Source organism: Zootoca vivipara, chromosome 6, assembly GCF_963506605.1.
Source record: "Zootoca vivipara chromosome 6, rZooViv1.1, whole genome shotgun sequence".
NCBI classification, from domain to species: domain Eukaryota; kingdom Metazoa; phylum Chordata; class Lepidosauria; order Squamata; family Lacertidae; genus Zootoca; species Zootoca vivipara.
The window spans coordinates 55,668,210-55,686,436 of record NC_083281.1 but is presented as its reverse complement, the minus strand read 5'-3'; the positions used below and the strand labels follow the sequence as shown (position 1 = coordinate 55,686,436).

Below are 18,227 nucleotides of genomic sequence, written 5' to 3'. Positions count from 1 at the left end.
AACAGGTGAACCCCGCCCCCCAATAATCTTTAACAGTTGAATACTGTATGTGGGGAGAGCGAGTACTGTATATAAAAATCTGTGTACTGTATATGTATTTGTGCATATATGTGTGTGTGTGCGCGCGCACACACACTCATTACCTATTCCTCTCTCTCCCTCTCTATAAACTTCGCGTTCGCGGTTGGCAGGGAGTGAGGAAATGGCGAGGCGGCGGCGGCGGCCTTCCTCTGCGCAGCCCTTGCCTTCCCCACAGGATCCGGGCCTGAGTCCAGCTCAGGACCTTCCCTGAGGGGGCAGAACCCTCGGCGGCTGCCACCTCCTCGGCCGAGCCCCTTCTTGACTCCGCTTCAGGGCGGGCTTTCCCTCTTCCTCTTCCCTCCCTTTCCGCCGACGAGGAGCAGCGGCAAGTCCCAGAGGGAGAGAGGCAGGCAGGCAGGCAGGCAGGCAGCGGGAACGGCGGCGTCGTCTCTGGTGGCCGCAGCTGCAGCTTCACCTCGTGAGAGAGGCGGGAAGCGAAGACCCAGGCGACGCCGCCCGCTGTGGGGCTCCTGAGGCGGAAGGCCGGCCTCAGGGAAGGGAAGACGCCCGCGGCGGACGGGATCGAAGCGGGCAGGGCAGGGCAAGGCAAGGCAGGGCGCTCCGCTTCGCTTCGGCAGCCTCGGCGGCGGCGACCCAACATGCCTCCCGCTTCCTCGGCGTTGCCGCCGCCGCCACCGCCGTTGCCGCTGTTGTTGTTGTTTTCCTCGCCCTCCCCGCCCGCCGCCTGAAGCGAGGAGGAGACCTTCCCCTTCCTCTTCTCCTCTGCCAGCCGAAGTTCCCAGGCGGCCCCGACCCCACCCCAGGCGGAGGAGGAGAAGGAGGGCGGCGGCGGAGGCAGCAGCAACCGCGACATGAGGCGCGCCGAGGACCTGGAGGGCTTCGATGGGGAAGCGTCGAGCACCTCCATGATCTCGGGCGCCAGCAGCCCCTACCAGCCCACCACCGAGCCCGTCAGTCACGGCCACGGGCTGCGCGGCCTCCGCTGCGACCCCGATTACCTGAGGGGCACCTTCGGAAGGCTCAAGATCGCCCAGGTGGTGGGTACCGAGCGGCGAGGGGGGGGCGTTTGCAGGGGGGGAGGGTCGCCTTTCCTTATCGCTGTTTCTAATTATGATCGTCACGGTGGTTAACGGTGTGTGTTCGCGCGCGCACACACACACGAGTGAGTGTTTGGGTTTAATATCGCCCTCCTGTGTGGGTCGCCCTTCTTTTTTGAGCCATGGCCAAATAGCATGGTGATTGCTATTCCCACCTCGCCCCCACTCCAGTGGAGAAGGCTTGTTTTGTCAACCCAAAAGATTCTCTCAAAGAGACTCTCGCAGATTCCCATATTTAGAGGATGGGCTTGGAGGTTCCAGATGTGCTGTTACCTCCCCAGCCAAATCCCACAAGATTAGCCTCAAGTGTAATAGGAGTAGTGGTGGTGGTGGTGGTTAGAGTGCCAAATCAGGACTGAAGCTCCCTGGGTGACCTTGGGGCCAGCCAGCTTGATCTACCTCCTAAGGTTGTTGTTAAAAATCTTTTTTTTTAAGGTGGTGGACACTCTTTGGGTTTCTTAGCTAACTTGTTAGCCATATTTGTTGCTGGAGGATGGGGGATAAAAATAGCTGAAATGAATAATGTATTAGGCAGATGCCAACAAAAAGGGAGAGAATCTTGGGATACCTTAAGTCTGCAATCTTCTGTACAGTTTTGCAGGATTGAACTCAGTGGGATTTCTGTTTGAACAGGCAGATTATAGATATAACTTTTTAAAAGATGTAACAGATTCATTGAGGCAGAAGCTTTCATAGACTAGCACATACTTTTTTTTCAGATGCATGACGTGTTATCCAGTTGGCAGAGAGATGCAAATACACACATACCTGGGGGAGGGGGAGCATAGAAGACCCTGTAAAAGAAATGGAGCAAAAGGCCATGGAATGCATAAGGCGCAGTTCATGTATTTTATTTTAGCTAAACTGCTTACATTCTTCAACAGCTGGTGTCTCTCTGGCAACTGAGGATAATGCTTCTTGCATCAGATAAAATGCTAGTTCCCAAAAGCTTCTGTCACATAAAACCACTTAGTCTTTAAGGTGCTCCTTAAGGCTTCTTTTGTCAACTGCTAGCAGAGCTTAGATTTAGAGAAGTAAACCTGTCTGACCCATTTTGAGAAGAAGGATGGGTTACAATTAAAATAAATGCAGCATTCTATATTGCCCCAGTCATCCCTTTTTGAAGATGTCTGATTCAAACGTAAGGCAAATTTCACAACTATGTATTGATTCTCTCTAGGTATTTCATCAGTAAGGTAACGTTGGCCTTTCCCTTTCCATTCTTCTGACTACCACTTAAGTTTTTTCTATTTTGGGGGAGGATACATATTATTTCCCCATCTTTTCTGCAATGGTGCCACCATTTCTGCCAGAGTTGATCCTGTTGGGCAAGAATTTTAATTAGGGAGGGAAAGGGAGCAAGCAGTTAGGTGATAGGTGACGATTTATGCAATCTTTCAAGGTCATCTTTTATGACTGGATGAAAAAAACAGCAGTTAGATGTTAGAAGGTCACCTGTTCCATCTTCTGACCCTTTCCTGTTTTTCTATGGTATGTTGGATGGATGGCTATATTTGCACAGTCTGATTTCTCATCTTGACCCAATGTTTCCTGTCTTCTTAGTCTTTTTAGTGCATTTTGTGACATGCACCCAGTCTACTTCTGGGATAGGGAACTTGTGGTCCTCCACATGTTGTTGGACTGCAATTCCTCTTAGTACAACCCAGCATGGCCAGTGCTTCTGAATGATGGGAGTTTCAGTTCAACAATATCTGGAAGGTCAGAGTTTTCCCATCACTGATCTACTTAGTAGTCTTTTTATCTATAAAGGCTTGTGCCACAATACGTCTTATGTATGCTTACTCAGAATTAAGTACCAGGTCAGGAAAACTCGTGTAAGTTGCACAGAACTGCACCATTAAAATACTTTTATCTTCATGTTTCTGTGGCCCTTTGATTTGGAGGATTTAGAAGTACCAGGAAAATTTCATTTATGGCTACAGCTGCTAGGAGGGGAATTTAATTTGACTTCCATCTACAAACATTTTGCAAATACCTGTAGAACATTTATTTGCTTAAAATTCTGCCTTTAAATACCATTGCCAGATACTGGTCAGGTGATTCATATGAAGGTGTTCAAAAGAAGCTTGTCATCGAAAGAGGAAAAGGTCTTTCCTCGAGTGTTTCCTAATCATTAACACTGAATTCTACTGACGTTTTACAAAGTAATTCTGATATTTTAATTTTTTAAAATTGTTTTAGTGTATGTTTTTATGTTATGAACTGCTTTGATTTTTAAAAATAGTAATATAAAATATTTAAAATCTTGTGTATTGAGTCTGCTATAGTATTGTTTTTTCTTGTGAACATTAGCTTCTGGCTTTCCTGGCTTGGTGCCATTTTGTGTTTTGCTAATTGTAACCTTTTAGTGGCACCTCCAATTTATATCCTAACATTGTGTCCATATTCTATCTTCCATGTGTCTCTTTGGTGTAAATGTTGTACCGTAATTGGCAAAAGGATATGTTTGTGAGAGAGAGGGTATTTAGACTGGCTTAGTGTTGCTTGTCTTTGTGTGCTTTGCTTAGGTGCCACTGTTCTTATCAGTGTGTTTAAACAATGTGCTGCTGGAATACAGGCTATTTTTTAAATGACATTTTAAGCTCAGAAGTACAGATCAAAGGAGCACAAAAAATGTTCTGACAGTAAACCATAGTTTTGTGTTGCATGCATAATCATCCAGGAACTTTGGGTTTGTGCACTCCCTCTCCCCACTGCACACCATAGCATGATGATTTTACAAGTTATGGCTCATAAACAAACTCCAGCTAATATTGGACTGGAATATCTTGACTACAGTTTCAGCTGGTACAAAATGCTGCAGTTAGGCTGTTTATAGGGGCAGATAATGTATAAACAGCCCTATAAATTTGCATATTTTAATACTCAGAATTCTTATTCCAGTTGTGGGGCTTGAACTGTGTTTAGCTTTAACAAGAGACATAAAAGCATTCTGGATGGTCACTGGAATGTATCCTGAATAGGAAGGTCACTTAGGACACTGTTCATGTTTGAAGGAACCATATCATTAGCCACACCCATATAATTTATTTGTATCTGTATTCCTAGAATAGTGTAGGGTCTGATAATGGGAGACTCTAGTTGTGTGGATTTGTCTTTACTGTAAAAGAAAGAAAAAAAGCATTCTGCATAAATTTCATTGGAGTGGTATTTAAATACATGTGTGATTCAGATAATTTTACTCCTTGTTTAGACTCCATGTTTAGATATGGGATGGCTAAAGGTCCAATTTTGCTTTTCCTTGGTTCCCTGGTTTACTAGTGTTTTTTGGTTTTTTTTAAAAAAGTGCTGCTAACATTTCCATTCATTTAAAATAGTTTTAGGATCTGTGTATGTTTGGAAAAACCTCTTAGATGACAGGTTGGTACCAGGTACCATAAGTAGGGAAGCCACCCTTCAGACATTTCTATAAGGCTTTATAGGTCAAATCAGCACTTTGAATTGGGCTCAGAAACAAATTGGCAGCAAGTGTAGTTGAGCTAGAATTGGTGTTTATGTGCTCAGACAGCATGGTCCCAGTTAATAAACTGGCTGCCAAATTTGGCATGAGCTGACATTTTGAACTGTTTTCAAAGGCAGTGAAACAAATGTCTTAACATCTTATTTAAACTCAGACCAGCAGCAGAGAGTTCACAAACAAAAGGTGAGATTAATACAGATTGGGATTGCTGAAACTATTATGTCAGCATGCTACAAAAATATATGTTTTTAAATGGGTACTGATGGAGATGTCATTCAGAGTTTACTGTGACAATGGAGTGCAGTTATCTGAGGATAATTTTGAGTATTTCCATTTAAAAAAATAAGTTTACAGCTCTTATATTTAAGGAGCAAAACATGAAAACTTGGCAGTCAGAAGCATTAATCAATGAAAATTTCAGGGCATGTGAAATGGAAGGAGTAGCTGTGTGGCTTCCTTTTATACCATAAAAGACCATAAAGGTTTCAGTGGCAATTCAGGACTTGGTTAATTCTGTAACCCTTACCTTGCCTTTCTACATAATGTGCCTCTTCATACCAAATATTTATTTATATCAGGGAGCAGAGCAAACATAAACACATGAGCATACAGATACCCACAAGAAAAATCATGGCCACCTTGCTCCTCCCCTGTTTCTGCTGCTGCTTTGTTATTGAGAGCTTCATGGTTGGCCTATCAGCCTTATATCAGGAAGTTTTTAATGTTTGATATTTTACTATGTTTTATATGTGTTGTAAGCTGCCCAGAGTGGCTGGGAAAACCCAGCCATATGGGCAGGGTATTAATAATAATAATAATAATAATAATAATAATAATAATAATTCTGTCAGAACCCAGGGTCATGATTTGTCTTGATCCAGAAAAAGCAACTTTTGTTTTTGACTTACCGTTAATGATTTATCTACAGGCGATAAAATACCATGCAAGCTGGTGTTGGGATGTAATGATAGCTCTGGGAAGTGCAGTAGTTGTGGGACAAGGTGAAGAGTGAAGTATCTGCAGTTTTCTCTGAGTTCCTGCATGCTCACACAATGATACTTAGCCATGGTTTGGCTTAATGTTGTGTGCAAACTGGGACAGTTAGATAATGTTATTTTTCATAGAATAGAAATGATATTTGTGAACATTCCATCAGATAGGGGTTTCCAGGGCTCAGTTGAGAATCATTCTTCATGTAATAGCTTTCCGTCAATGTCTCACTGACTGTTCATACGACTCATTTCCTTGAGTTCAACATTTTTTCATGAATCCAACTCCTGTTTTTCTTATCCCTTCACAACACAGACAGATGTACATTGTGCACATCTTTCCACATTGTGAAGCCATGCAAATTGTGTGAAATGCGTGACTGTGTAGCTTGCTTTTGGAGCTGTGAAATGCAAGGTTTGTGATTGAAGAATCCGAGATTATTTTTAGAGCAGAATGGGACCCTTACTGTGATCTCCAAATGTGTCAGAAACAAATTATTGGTTGTCAAAATTGACATGCAAGCTGCCTTGTTCTAGTTAAAATTAAAACTGCATCTTCTGCTAAATTGCAGTCTAGTATCTTATAATCCTGGGCAAACTCAGGGTGTTAACTGGGCTTCACTTACACCATTTGATTTAAGATTACCAGGCACATGAAATGATTGATACTGGAAGTTTAGGAGATATCTAGTTGCAGGGGTTCTCAACAGGTTGTGCATGCCTTGGTCATCAGTGTTTTCTGTGTTCTCTAGGATACATTTGGAGTTGTTTTGGGTGGCTAAAGATATTACAAGTGGAAATTTGTATGTTTTATACCTTCATTTTGTTAGAAATTTGTGATCTTTTTGGAAAAGATCTGCTAGAGGCCTCCTCACCCCATGGAAAAAAATACAATATAGCTAGTACTATTACAGCTTTGGAGGCCTTCTGACATGTTATTGGCAGATGGATTAAACATTATGGTGGGAAGCTTCAAAACTGTAGGGAATATTACACACACACACACACACACACACACACACACACACACACACACACAGGAAGGGTGTACTTTTGGGACATAATTTGAAACACATTTGTGTGGCTTTGTTTCAGCCAAGGGTAGAAGGTAGTTTTTCAAAAGTCATTTGAAAAAGCTGCTGAAGTGTTCTGAGTGTGTCCAAACCACAGTCAAGAGCTATTATTTGAGCAGTCCAGGATTTTAATGCACTTATCAATACTGTATCTCCTGTAGTGCATTACCTCCCTAAAGCATGTCATGTTCTATAGATTGTAGCACTGAGTGCCTGTTTTGAATTGTTAGCTACAGGTTATCTGGTAGAAAATACTGTTGCTGGTATATTGAACATGTTGAAGTAATTTGCCACAAAGCTTTCTCTTTCTCTGCCCTACTTCTTGCTTTTTTATGTGTGTAGGCCATGCAGCCAGGCATTTTGGCTGGCAAGGTATTTTTGTTGTGCAAAGTTAATGACAATCTTTAAACCTCAAATAGGTGGAGTCCTCTCAGCCTCTTATTGATTTGATTTTAAAGTTTGCATTTCACAAGCCTAGACTCTGTTTCTTAAAGGAAACTCTTGCTCCTTCAAACCAGGTAAAGGGACGTAGTGTACAATTATGACTGTGGTCTTTGGATTTATTTATTTATTTATGGCTCAATATTGCAGTAAGCAAAGGGTTAAAGAGGATGTTTAGATGTTGCCGGCACAGGACCACTTCAGGTTGAGTTCTTTGTTTGAGCTCAGATCTGTGCAATTGAGTCAAATGAGTATTTGTCATGCTCTAATGCAGGCATCCCCAAACTGCGGCCCTCCAGATGTTTTGGCCTACAACTCCCATGATCCCTAGCTAACAGGACCAGTGGTTGGGGAAGATGGGAATTGTAGTCCAAAACATCTGGAGGGTCGAAGTTTGGGGATGCCTGCTCTAATGAGTGAGACATTTGGGAAAGGAATGGGTGAGAGTCAAGAAAGAATAGAAGTAGCTTCAATACACTTTCTCTGCATTCTGAGTTTGTGTTTTAGGAAAAGACTGATGAGCCTATGATCCATCAGATACTACTAGAGGACAGTTCCCATCACAAATTACCATTAACTATGATGGCTGGGAGGACTGGGGGGGGGGGTATAGGAATTGGAATCTGACAATATCTGGAGGGCTACAGTTTCCTCTTCCTGCTTAGGAATGCCTGCATCTAAAGTTCTTAAGGAGATATCTTCTTATGGCTGAAATCCACAAGATCTTAGGCTGCTTTCCTCATCCCAGCAACCTCTTTGGAGTCCCAATGTTGCATCTTCATCCCAGACACTTAACTTCCACTATTTCACTCAATTTCCACAAACAGCAGCTTCTTCACTTGGTTGCTATTCATTCTATTTCCATGATTCCTATTCATTCTATTAAGATAAAAAGTTAGTGTAAGGTAACACCAAAACAAATGGAATATAATATGAAAGAGAAAAAAGTTTAAGCATCTGTTCAGATAATCTAAACAAAGTCTACTTTATTTAACTTCTTTCATGTAGCCCAAGTGCAGTTCCTTCTATTATTTTGCTATCCCTCAATACTTAGCCATACTTTTGTCATACTTAGGGATTTTTGTAGCCTGTTTAATTGTTTTTCGCCCTGTACTTGAATGAGATTGTGCAGTCAGCTGTTGACCTGAGCTTTATGTGGCTATTTGTTGCTCTGGCTTTTGAGACTTGGTGCTTTTGTAGATTGGTAACTATGCAATTAAGTACCTGAATCTTCAAATTCTAGCATATTATCCTGTAGTGCCTCTTGGACATGTTTACAACTTACTAGAATTAATTACTTTGAGAACCTTCAGGAAGAAAAAGTGTTGTCCTTTTGATCTCCGTTAACTACAACATGGGGTTAAGGGTATATGCTACAAAAATGAAATAATATTTTGCTATAATAAAAGCAGCAAAGGTCCTGAAAGATATAGGATATAATGCTAAGGATTTGGGCTTCACAGAAGAGATCTGAGTGAAGGGTATGAACTAAACACTTTTCACATTTTTGTTGTTGTTATAGACTGGGGTGAGGGAACATTGGGCCCTGCTGGGTGAATGTTGTCTTCCAAGCATCTCTATCTGGCTTTTGGAATTTTCCCTAATAATAAATTTGTACCCCGCCCTCCCCGGCCCTAGGCCACACCCTTCACTTGGCCCTCTTCATGCTTTCTTGAGAGATTTTGCATTTCTGGAATGTGTCCTTGAACTTGAACAACTCATGCTTGCAGGTAGGGAGGGTAGAGGGTGTGTGTGTAGAAACTATTCTACTATACTATACTATACTATACTATACTGTACTATACTATTCTATTCTACTATTTATATTCATTGCTCCGCCTAATTTACCTTCTGGTCCCATCTAGAAGTGGTAGGTAGCCCCCCCAAAAGATCACACAGAAAGGAATATGACCCTCAAACTGATTCTCCCCCCCCCTTCTGAAACAGACTTGGATACAGTTGCAGAATCAGGAATGCTATCTTTCTGTGGCTTTCTGGTGGAGAATATTTTAAGCTAGATCTTAGCCTTAGCTTGATAGCGTATTTGCTGGAGCTCAGTTGTCAAACATGGAAAAACAGTCACTCCTAGTAAAATGATTAGCTGTGCAGATAAGCTCTACAAATTTAATTCAACCTTGAAAAAAATTCCTTGCCTTGTCACCTCTAATTGTGTTTTACTTGCCATGGTCAACCAGGCAGACAACTTTCTACAAGACTTCCTTCAGTTTGAAATTAAAAGATACAATAGCAGCGGTCTTCACACTTGGGATCCACTGCATTCACTTTTGATATTTTATTGAATAGTGCTTGTGTCTCACCATATATTGCTCATTGAGGTGTTGGTATACTATCCCCCACTCCCCGTACAAGTGAACCAATATTTCATGTATTGTTGGTCAAACTTTTGAGCACTTTTACCGGTAGTTGTTAATTTTTCTCTTATTTTGTGCACTTTCTGCCACTTTAATTCACTTCCCTGTATACCTGACCCCTGCTAATGTCAATTTTTCTAAAATCAAAATGAACAGGAAAAGATTCGTCACCCACATAATCTAATATAGGCGGAAGCTGTTTTTTGTTCCCCCATTTTTGGATGATTAAGTTTGAAGAAACTCCTCAGATTCTGCTATGTTGAAGTAACATATCCCGTAGTTGTAGTTCAAAAGCAAGAAGTGTTTCCTTTAGTCTGAAAACTCTTGCCATTTTACAATTTGTTTTAAAAAGCAACTAAATCAAACTTCTTTTCATTCTAAAATATTGCATTGAAATATTAAAATTGGAATCCTGTGTATACTTACTTAAGCGTTAAGCCCCATTCATGGTTGAACCCATGGAAACTTACTCCCAAAGAAGAATGCAAAGGATCAGGCTACAATGTTGACAGTCTTATCAGGCACATTTACCAGTAACTGAAAGTAAAGCCCCATAACTGATGGTGATTTACTTATACCACACCCATCTGATTGGGTTGCCCCAGCCATTCTAGGTGGCTTCCAACAAAAATACAGGAGGGGGAAGCATAAAAGCTTCCCAAAACAGGGCTGCCTTCATATGTCTACAAAAAGTTACATACAGTAGTTAACTCTTTGACATCTGCTGGGAGTGCATTCCAAAACTACTGGGTGCAACTACAGTCGTACCTTGGTTTTCTAACAACCTAGTTCTCAAACATTTTGTCTCCCGAATAATCGAAACTCAAAAGGACCTCAGAGGTGTATCTCAGTTCATCTTGAGGCTGAATCATTTGGACTCTGGACCACCAGTTGTTGTTTTTGTGTGTGTTTGCAGGTGTTTATCTCTTAAGAGATAACACACTGTGTCCAAAAAACATTTTTGTTTTATTTTTAGACTTACCGTTTCTAGTGCACTTATTTGTAAACAAATGTTCCTGGAGCATGTATCTTGATCAGCTATTCTTTCAAATTAAATTTATTTAAAACAGTAATTCCGGTATTTACTTAAGTTCAGTATTTGATGAGTGCAGAAATTGATTGTTGCAGTTTCGTGCATTGTATTTCATTCAAAGTGCTGGTGCAGTCATTAAATATGCAAAGACAGTATTGCGTTTTAGAAATGGCTCCTCATTGTTTTAGGGACTTCCTGGCCCTGATCCACATCTATACCTATAATTACTTTGTATTCGATACAAAAATTGTAACTGAAACATGATATCCACTTGATATTTGTGCCTTTCCACAAGGTTTAACAGGAGAAAGCAAAACCTCTAGTAAGTCTGATAATTTCTGTTTTACCTTTTGGCCAAATTATTATTATCAATTTATTTCAAATAGTGCTTTTAACAGAGTTTGGGGCTAGCACAGGAAATGGCAGGGCAAGCTTGAAACTATTCAGTATTTTTGGTATAACTGAGAGTGCTCTTAGTATTGTGGCCAGTATTTTTTATGTTTTTGGTTTTTGTTGTAAGATTCTGTTTTTCTGGTATGTCTAGACCATTTTGCCTTTTAAGGCCTGGCATCTGAGGGGGCCATCAAATTACAGCTCTGGATTCTTAGGATTGTGAATACTTTTATCTGAGCTGTTAAAATTCTTGCATAATGGGGTCCTTTCAGGTCACACTATGTTCCTGATTATTTTCTCATTAAAATACTTTTCCTTCTCTGGCAATGTAATTTGAATACTTGTTATTTACTTTAAAAAAAATCTTAAAATAAGACTCCTGTATAAAGTTAGAGTTCTTAATCTAAGGACATAGCTGAGTTTCTTCTTTGGTCTATGGCTTCAACCTGATGTAACAATAAACTATGGCTTATCATTAAAGGCACTAGCCACAGTGAACTTTGGACTCATGTACTCCCCCTCCAGTGACCGGGAGGAATAGTTTGAAAGGTCTCTTTTCCATTTTAGAATAATTAGTTAAGCTTTACGTCCAAATCTAGACAAAATGTGGTTAGTTTTAACTATAGTTAGTTAAAACATGTCAGCTTCAGACAAACCACAGTTGGGTATAATTACAGTTTGTTCAGTCCTGGGCATAATGCTGAAGTGCAGTTAATTGAAATTGAAAGGTTCTGATCTCAAAACCATACTGGAGGAGAAAACACATGAATCCAAAGCTTATGCATGCAGCAATAGGTTTTTGTTCATCATTACGTCAGTGGGTTTTAAAGCTAAGAAAAAGTATGAAGTCCTTTTAATGTTTCAGCTTAGTTGCCTCCATTGCTGTTCATACAAACTGGAACACTGAAAGCCTTCTCTACTAAAAATATCATTCGTTAAGGGGGGGGGGACTTTAGAATAAAACCTGTTGTATCAAAAGGGGGGGAAAGGAGATATCTTGTGCTCGCATTCATAAGCTTATAGAGCCACAGCAAAATATACGTTCACTGCTAATGCAGAGCCTACCACAGATCCAACAAAGAATGGCTTACAAGGAGTTATGAGTTACCTCACTTTATCCTCAGTGAAATTTGTTTCAGAGGTTGCTGTACAAAGTGTAGGGGAGGGGTTGTGTTGAAAATAAAAATTCATACTTAGACTTTACATGTAGGTAACTGCATTCATCAGCATGCCTTATGCTTTGGACAAACTTTATAATGAATAACACGTTTATGTTTCAAATGCAAATAATAGAATCATCATCATGAGATTGGGCAATGGCACTGGTGACATGGACTATTATAATGTCCAAGAACATTTGAACAGTATTTCTCTGCATACTTATGCCTCTGATTCCACTGTGTACTGTTAATTAGAAACAATAAATGCATATAAAAGTAATAAAATTTTTATAATAGCACTTTACAAATGTAATCCTATTTTAAATATAATTTTCTAAGAGGTGATATTCTTACATAATTATATATTTATTTTCTTCATCAGCAACATGACAACAATACTTTTAAATGGTTGCTAATGTTGCTGTAGTTGAAAGGAAAATTTTCACCAAGAGGATGCCGACTTATCACAGGGCAACATCAGAATTCATCACAAGCCAGATAGCCAAACTGGCAAAGCAGCTGCTAAGCAACAGTTGGTTAATATTTGCACTAGTTGTATACTTTTTTCAAAGGATGGTAGATCAAGTATGACAACTTATGACTGAACCATTAAGAAATCTTAATTTAAAAGTCACAAGAGTGAAGAAGCATACTTGTCAGAATAAAATAACAGCAATGCCCATGTAACTAATTTAGTCCTGCCCCCTCCCCACTATCAAACAGCAGCCATGCATGACAGTGTTTGATATGGCAGGCAGCCCTTTGGAACATGGGCAGTGGGCTTGGGCTTTGTTTTGCTTGCCTCACTAAATATGTTTAGCATTTTTTTCTTTAGCTGGTACAATTTCACATGTTGGAATTGCATCACAAAACAGTTGTGAGGCTTCCACTGAAAGTAAGTGGGACTGTGCCATGTTTTTGTTGTAAGAAGGAATTCTCCGTAACACATGTAGGAGCTTTTTGTCAGGGGTGTGGAATCTGTTCATGTATTACAGGAACTAATTGGATTGACTCATTTTCTTGCATTCCTGTGTACATGTCAGAAGACTCCATGGGTAGAATAAAAAAGTCCACTTACGGACATGTGCAAATCCAGCCCTAGTGATGCCTGGTGGAAAATTAATCATATTTTTGCTGTGATGAAAGATAGTTTCCTCTTGGAGAGGCAGGGATGCACTGAAGCCATATTACTGAAATATTTGTATTTATGCCAGCTGTGTTAGATGTGGGAAATGCATCCGCTTATAAGGAATGAGGCCTACTTAGATTTAGACTATTGAATTAGCCAAGTTAAATGAAAGCAATAAATCTAAATTTGAATGTGTGAGGTTTTTAAAAATGTCTTTGGGTGTATTTTGAGGAGGTGTAAAAGCAATTTACTTATTTCTATGCTGTCTATGACTATTTATGCTGTACCACTAGTTTAAGTTATAAATCCTGGTAGTGTAATATTCTTACAAAAATATTGTGGGTATTCTTAAGCAGGAAAAATGTTCACTATTCAGTGGTTTTTGTGAAATCATAAGTAATTATGTGATTGAACCACACAATAAGTCTTTTTGTGGGCCTCTTCAGATAAACAGGAAAGCTATTTTCTTTTTATAAAAAATCTTGAGGGAAACATTTTTAGTGCTTATGTTGCTTGATTTATCAAAAAATAAAACACAGCAAATATATTTAATAGAGAAAATGTAGTGGTAGCAATTTTCTTCCTTATGAAGTCTTCTGTTGAGGTTGAAAACATTGCAATGCATTCTCTTCATTTTTCTTAAATGCTGACAGTCATAATTAGTATAGACAATTTGCCAAGAAGATCTTGTGCAGCTACAATTCATTTCCAGTCTGTTCCTTTTCATGTTTACTGGAAAAAAACCTATTGAATTGAATGAGTCAGCATAGGATTGAAGCTTTCATTAAAGCGTGTTCTGCAACATTGTTTTGCAGTATGACAAAATATTAGGGCTAAACTATTTTGGCTGCAGTACGGTACTCTCCAAGGGATTTGGAGAAATGCAGGGGTGGTGTTTTGCAACTTATACTACATCCATGTTTCAGGAGCATATATTGGCAATAACATTTGCAGATTTCTCAGCTTTACTATGTTCATGTGAACCTGAACTGCAAGGACTGGTGATCATTTCTACTATGGTTGGAGTAAGCAAAAATATTGTGCAGGTGCTCTGCCCTGGGTCTGGTTTCTTTGGGGTAGAATTTAGTGGAGTAGATTAAGACAGGATACTGTTCAACAATCTTGTATTTGGCATATCACTTATGTAAGGTAGGAGAAAGTCCTGGGTTCGCTTGCTTATTTATTTACAGCATTTGTACTCCACTCATTAGCCAAAAAGGCTCCCAGAGTGGGTTATTTACAATCTATTAAAACAAAGCAGTCCCTGCCCACAAGCTTGCAAACTAAAAACCACTACACAAAAGGGAAGAAGAAAACAAACTCAGGAATCATTCCTTAAATAGTAGCTCTTATAATTACCAACTGGCAAGAAAGAGTTCAGGGATAGGAGGTGCCTGATGGAGCTGGTCTTTTGACAAAGCTGGTGGAATAAGCACTTCCCCCCCCCACTAAGGCAGCCTGATGGAATGAGATTGAATGATGGAGTAGGACCCAAACCTACAGGTTCAAATAATCAGAAAAGGGAATTTCAGCCAAACATTATGGAGAAATTCCTAGTGGTAACAAGAACCTTCACAGTAGAACAGATGGAAGGTGGGAGAATTTCCTTCATTTGAGATGTTTAAGCAGTGCTGAATGACTGTCTTTAGCAATAGACTTCCTGCATTGGTTGGGCTAGAAGACCTCTGTTGTCCCTTCCAGCCTTGTGATTCTGTGAAAAGGCAAAAATACAGACAAAAGCAGGGCAATGATTATCGGGTGACAGAAAAGTGAGACTGTTACTGGGAAATAGGGAGCAATGACAGAAATGTGTTCATCTATCTTATAGCATGCTGGGACACTCCCAAACTCCAGTAAAGAGCATATTGTTTACTCATGTATGCATATCCGACTAGCTGAACACAATGCATTTCCAGAAGATCATTTGTGGGCTGATGATTTCCATTATTTTCCATGGGAACATTTCTAATCTGTGATGTGGCCGATCTCCCTCCCTCCATGGTATTCTGTTGAAGTGGCTGTTGTCGACCAGCAAAACAAGAACAAGTAAGGAAGTGGCTGTTTGGGTATCTGAATCAGTGTAGTGAGGTTTGTGTATAATTATTTGTGTTCAGATAACTGAAATTTCGGATAATGGGACCTGCATGTACATTACTCAAAGATTTGCAACTGATCTCATGAACTGTCTTGATTGAAAAGGAACATTGATTTTCAGGTGTCAGGAGACATGAACATGTGAGAAATGCAAGTGAGGAAAGTTAATGTTGGAAATCCAGGTGTGCACATTTAGAGCAACCTTTGTCGGTCCAGTAGAAACCCACATCTTTTCCCACTTGTATGCAAAGAGGAAATTTGAGGATTTTATGTTGCCACAATCCCACACCTTTCCTTACTATACCTCTGATTCTAGTCACTCTGTTGCTCCAGCAATATGGCAGCAAAATATGAAAAGAGCAGATGACCTCACTGAGCCAAAAAATGGGAATGAGGGAGAGGACATTTTCAGGCCAACTGTGGGTCTGTACCACTAGTACTGTTAGTCCAAGTACACTCTGAAACACTGAGTCATGGAATCTTCTAGAACAGGCATGTCAAACCTGCGGCCCTCCAGATGTTTTGGACTACAATTCCCATCTTCCCCAACCACTGGTCCTGCTAGCTAGGGATCATGGGAGTTGTAGGCCAAAACATCTGGAGGGCCGCAGGTTTGACATGCCTGTTCTAGAAGCAAAGGCCTAGAGCAGGGATAGGGAACCAGTGGTCCCTTAGATACTACTGGACTACAGCTCCCACCATCTCTGACCATGGGCCATGCTGGCCACATCTGGGTCCAAAAACAGCTGGAGGGCCATAGGCGTTCCACCTCCTGGCCTAGAAAGTAGAAGAGTCAAGCATAGAAGACATCCGTGTTTCCTGCTAACTGCCCCTTCAGTGAATTCATACATCATTGGCAAGATGTATCAAGTGGCCCTTTTACACTGTTACTGCCACTCCTTGCCTCTGGCCCAGCCCAGTAGGACTTAAAAGTTTGTCACTCATGTTGAAATTAAGGATCCCTTAAACGCTACACCTTAGTTTGATGTGATCTGATGGAACTCAAAATAAATCTTACTTCTATAGCTCTGATGAGCGTTAGAAAGTTGTGAGAGAGAGCAGTTAAGAGATCTGACTTGTGTTGATTATAGTGATACTAATTTGGAATTGGGGACAGGGAAAGGAGTAGGAGTGAAATCTAAATTAATGTCTGTAACATTTTGACTACTGACCTCAGTGCAATACTAGTTATAGTATTATTTGTTATCTCTTTCAATTACATTCAACTTCTCTTGGGTAAAGTCAGGTATGATCACTTTCATATTCATATCAACCAGGTGAGAGAGATTGTTATACCCCGGCCCCCTTTTAAGAATAAGAAAATGAGAATAAGAAACACAGTGCATCTGCATCAGGCATCCGCACAACATGACCAGTCCAACGAAGTTGATGTTGAAGAATCATTGCTTCAACACTGGCGATCTTTGCTTATTCCGGTACACTGATATTAGTTTGCCTGTCTTCTCAAGTGATGTGTAAATTTTTTCAGAGACATCGTTGATGGAATCTTTCGAGGGGTTGGAGATGGCGTTTATAAGTGGTCCATGTTTCACAAGCATATAGTGTGGTAAGGCTGGTAGTACAATAGCTTTGTAAACAAGCATTTTGGTTTCCCTGCGAATGTCCTGGTCCTCAAACACTCTGCATGCACTTCAATCAGGAGAAAGCCGCACTCGCAGAGCTCAGGCGATGCTGGATTTTGGCATCAGTGTTGGTCCTTGTGGAAAGATAACTGCCTAGGTAGGAGAAGTGATTGACATTTTCCAATGTTACACCATTGAGTTGGATTTGTGGTGCTGCAGAGGGGTTATTTTGTACTTGGTGGTGCAGCACTTTGGTTTTTTGAATGTTGAGTGATAGGCCAAGCTCTTGGTAAGCTTCTGCAAAGATATTTAGGGTGGTTTGGAGGTCATCCTCTGAGCGTGCGCACACTACATTGTCCTCAGCATACTGAAGCTCTATGACGGATGTTACAGTAACCTTACTCTTTGCTTTCAGCCTGCTCAGATTGAAGAGCTTTCCATCTGTTCGATATATGATTTCTACTCCGGTGGGAAGTTTCCCTTCGACAAAGTGTAGGATCATGGCAATGAAAATAATGAATAGAGTTGGGGCAATAACACAACCCTGTTTAACATCTGATCCCACTGTGAATGGTTCACTTTGAAAGCCATTGGTATCTGCGATTCTTGCTGTCATATTATCACGGAGGAGCAAAATGATGTTTACAAATTTATCTGGGCAGCCAATTCTCAGAAGGACAGTCCACAGGGCATTACGATTTACAGTGTCAAAAGCCTTAGTCATTTCAATAAACGCCATATACTGGGGTTGGTTTTGCTCTCTGCATTTTTCTTGAAGCTGTCAAGCAGTGAAAATCATGTCCACTCTCCCCCTAGAAGGCCAAAAACCATTTTAGGATTCAGGAAGGGTAACCTCGGATATTGTTACAAGACGGTTTGCTAAGATTCTTGCAAGAATTTTGCCAACCGCAGCTAATAGAGAGAGGCCTCAATAGTTTCCACAATCAGTTCTGTCACTGTTTTTAAAGAGATTGATAATTTTGGCATCCCTAAAGCCTGCTGGGATTTCTTCTCTTTCCCAGATTTTTTCGATATGCTTGTGTATAGATGGCCACAGGATCACTAAACTGGGCCGTATCATACACATGTTTACTTGCAAGCAAGACCCACTGAGTTCTGTAGGACTCTCAAGTAAGTGTGCACAGGATTGCTATTTTAGTACTAAAATATGCTTTGGTATATGAGTGAGACAAGCATCTTGTGTTGATTTCTTCTTTTAAACCGTTAATCTTACTGAAGTTCCATTGCACATTCTTGAGTATCAAATTCCCAATGAACATTTCAGGATAATTTGTGGCTGTCTTCAGAATGTTACAGAACTATTTATATTTTACCACTTT

The 18,227-nt window shown here is 40.5% G+C and overlaps 1 protein-coding gene across 1 annotated transcript in view; it reads left to right on the top strand.

The window, feature by feature from the left end:
* Positions 1 to 393: 393 nt before the first annotated feature.
* CMTM4 (CKLF like MARVEL transmembrane domain containing 4) overlaps positions 394 to 18,227 on the top strand; it is a 36,678-nt gene continuing 18,844 nt past the window's right edge. Inside the window, exon 1 of the mRNA XM_035119433.2 lies at positions 394 to 1,079. Within this exon, the coding sequence (XP_034975324.1) occupies positions 894 to 1,079 (186 nt within the window). The 5' untranslated portion in view covers positions 394 to 893. The remainder of the gene's footprint in view (positions 1,080 to 18,227) is intronic.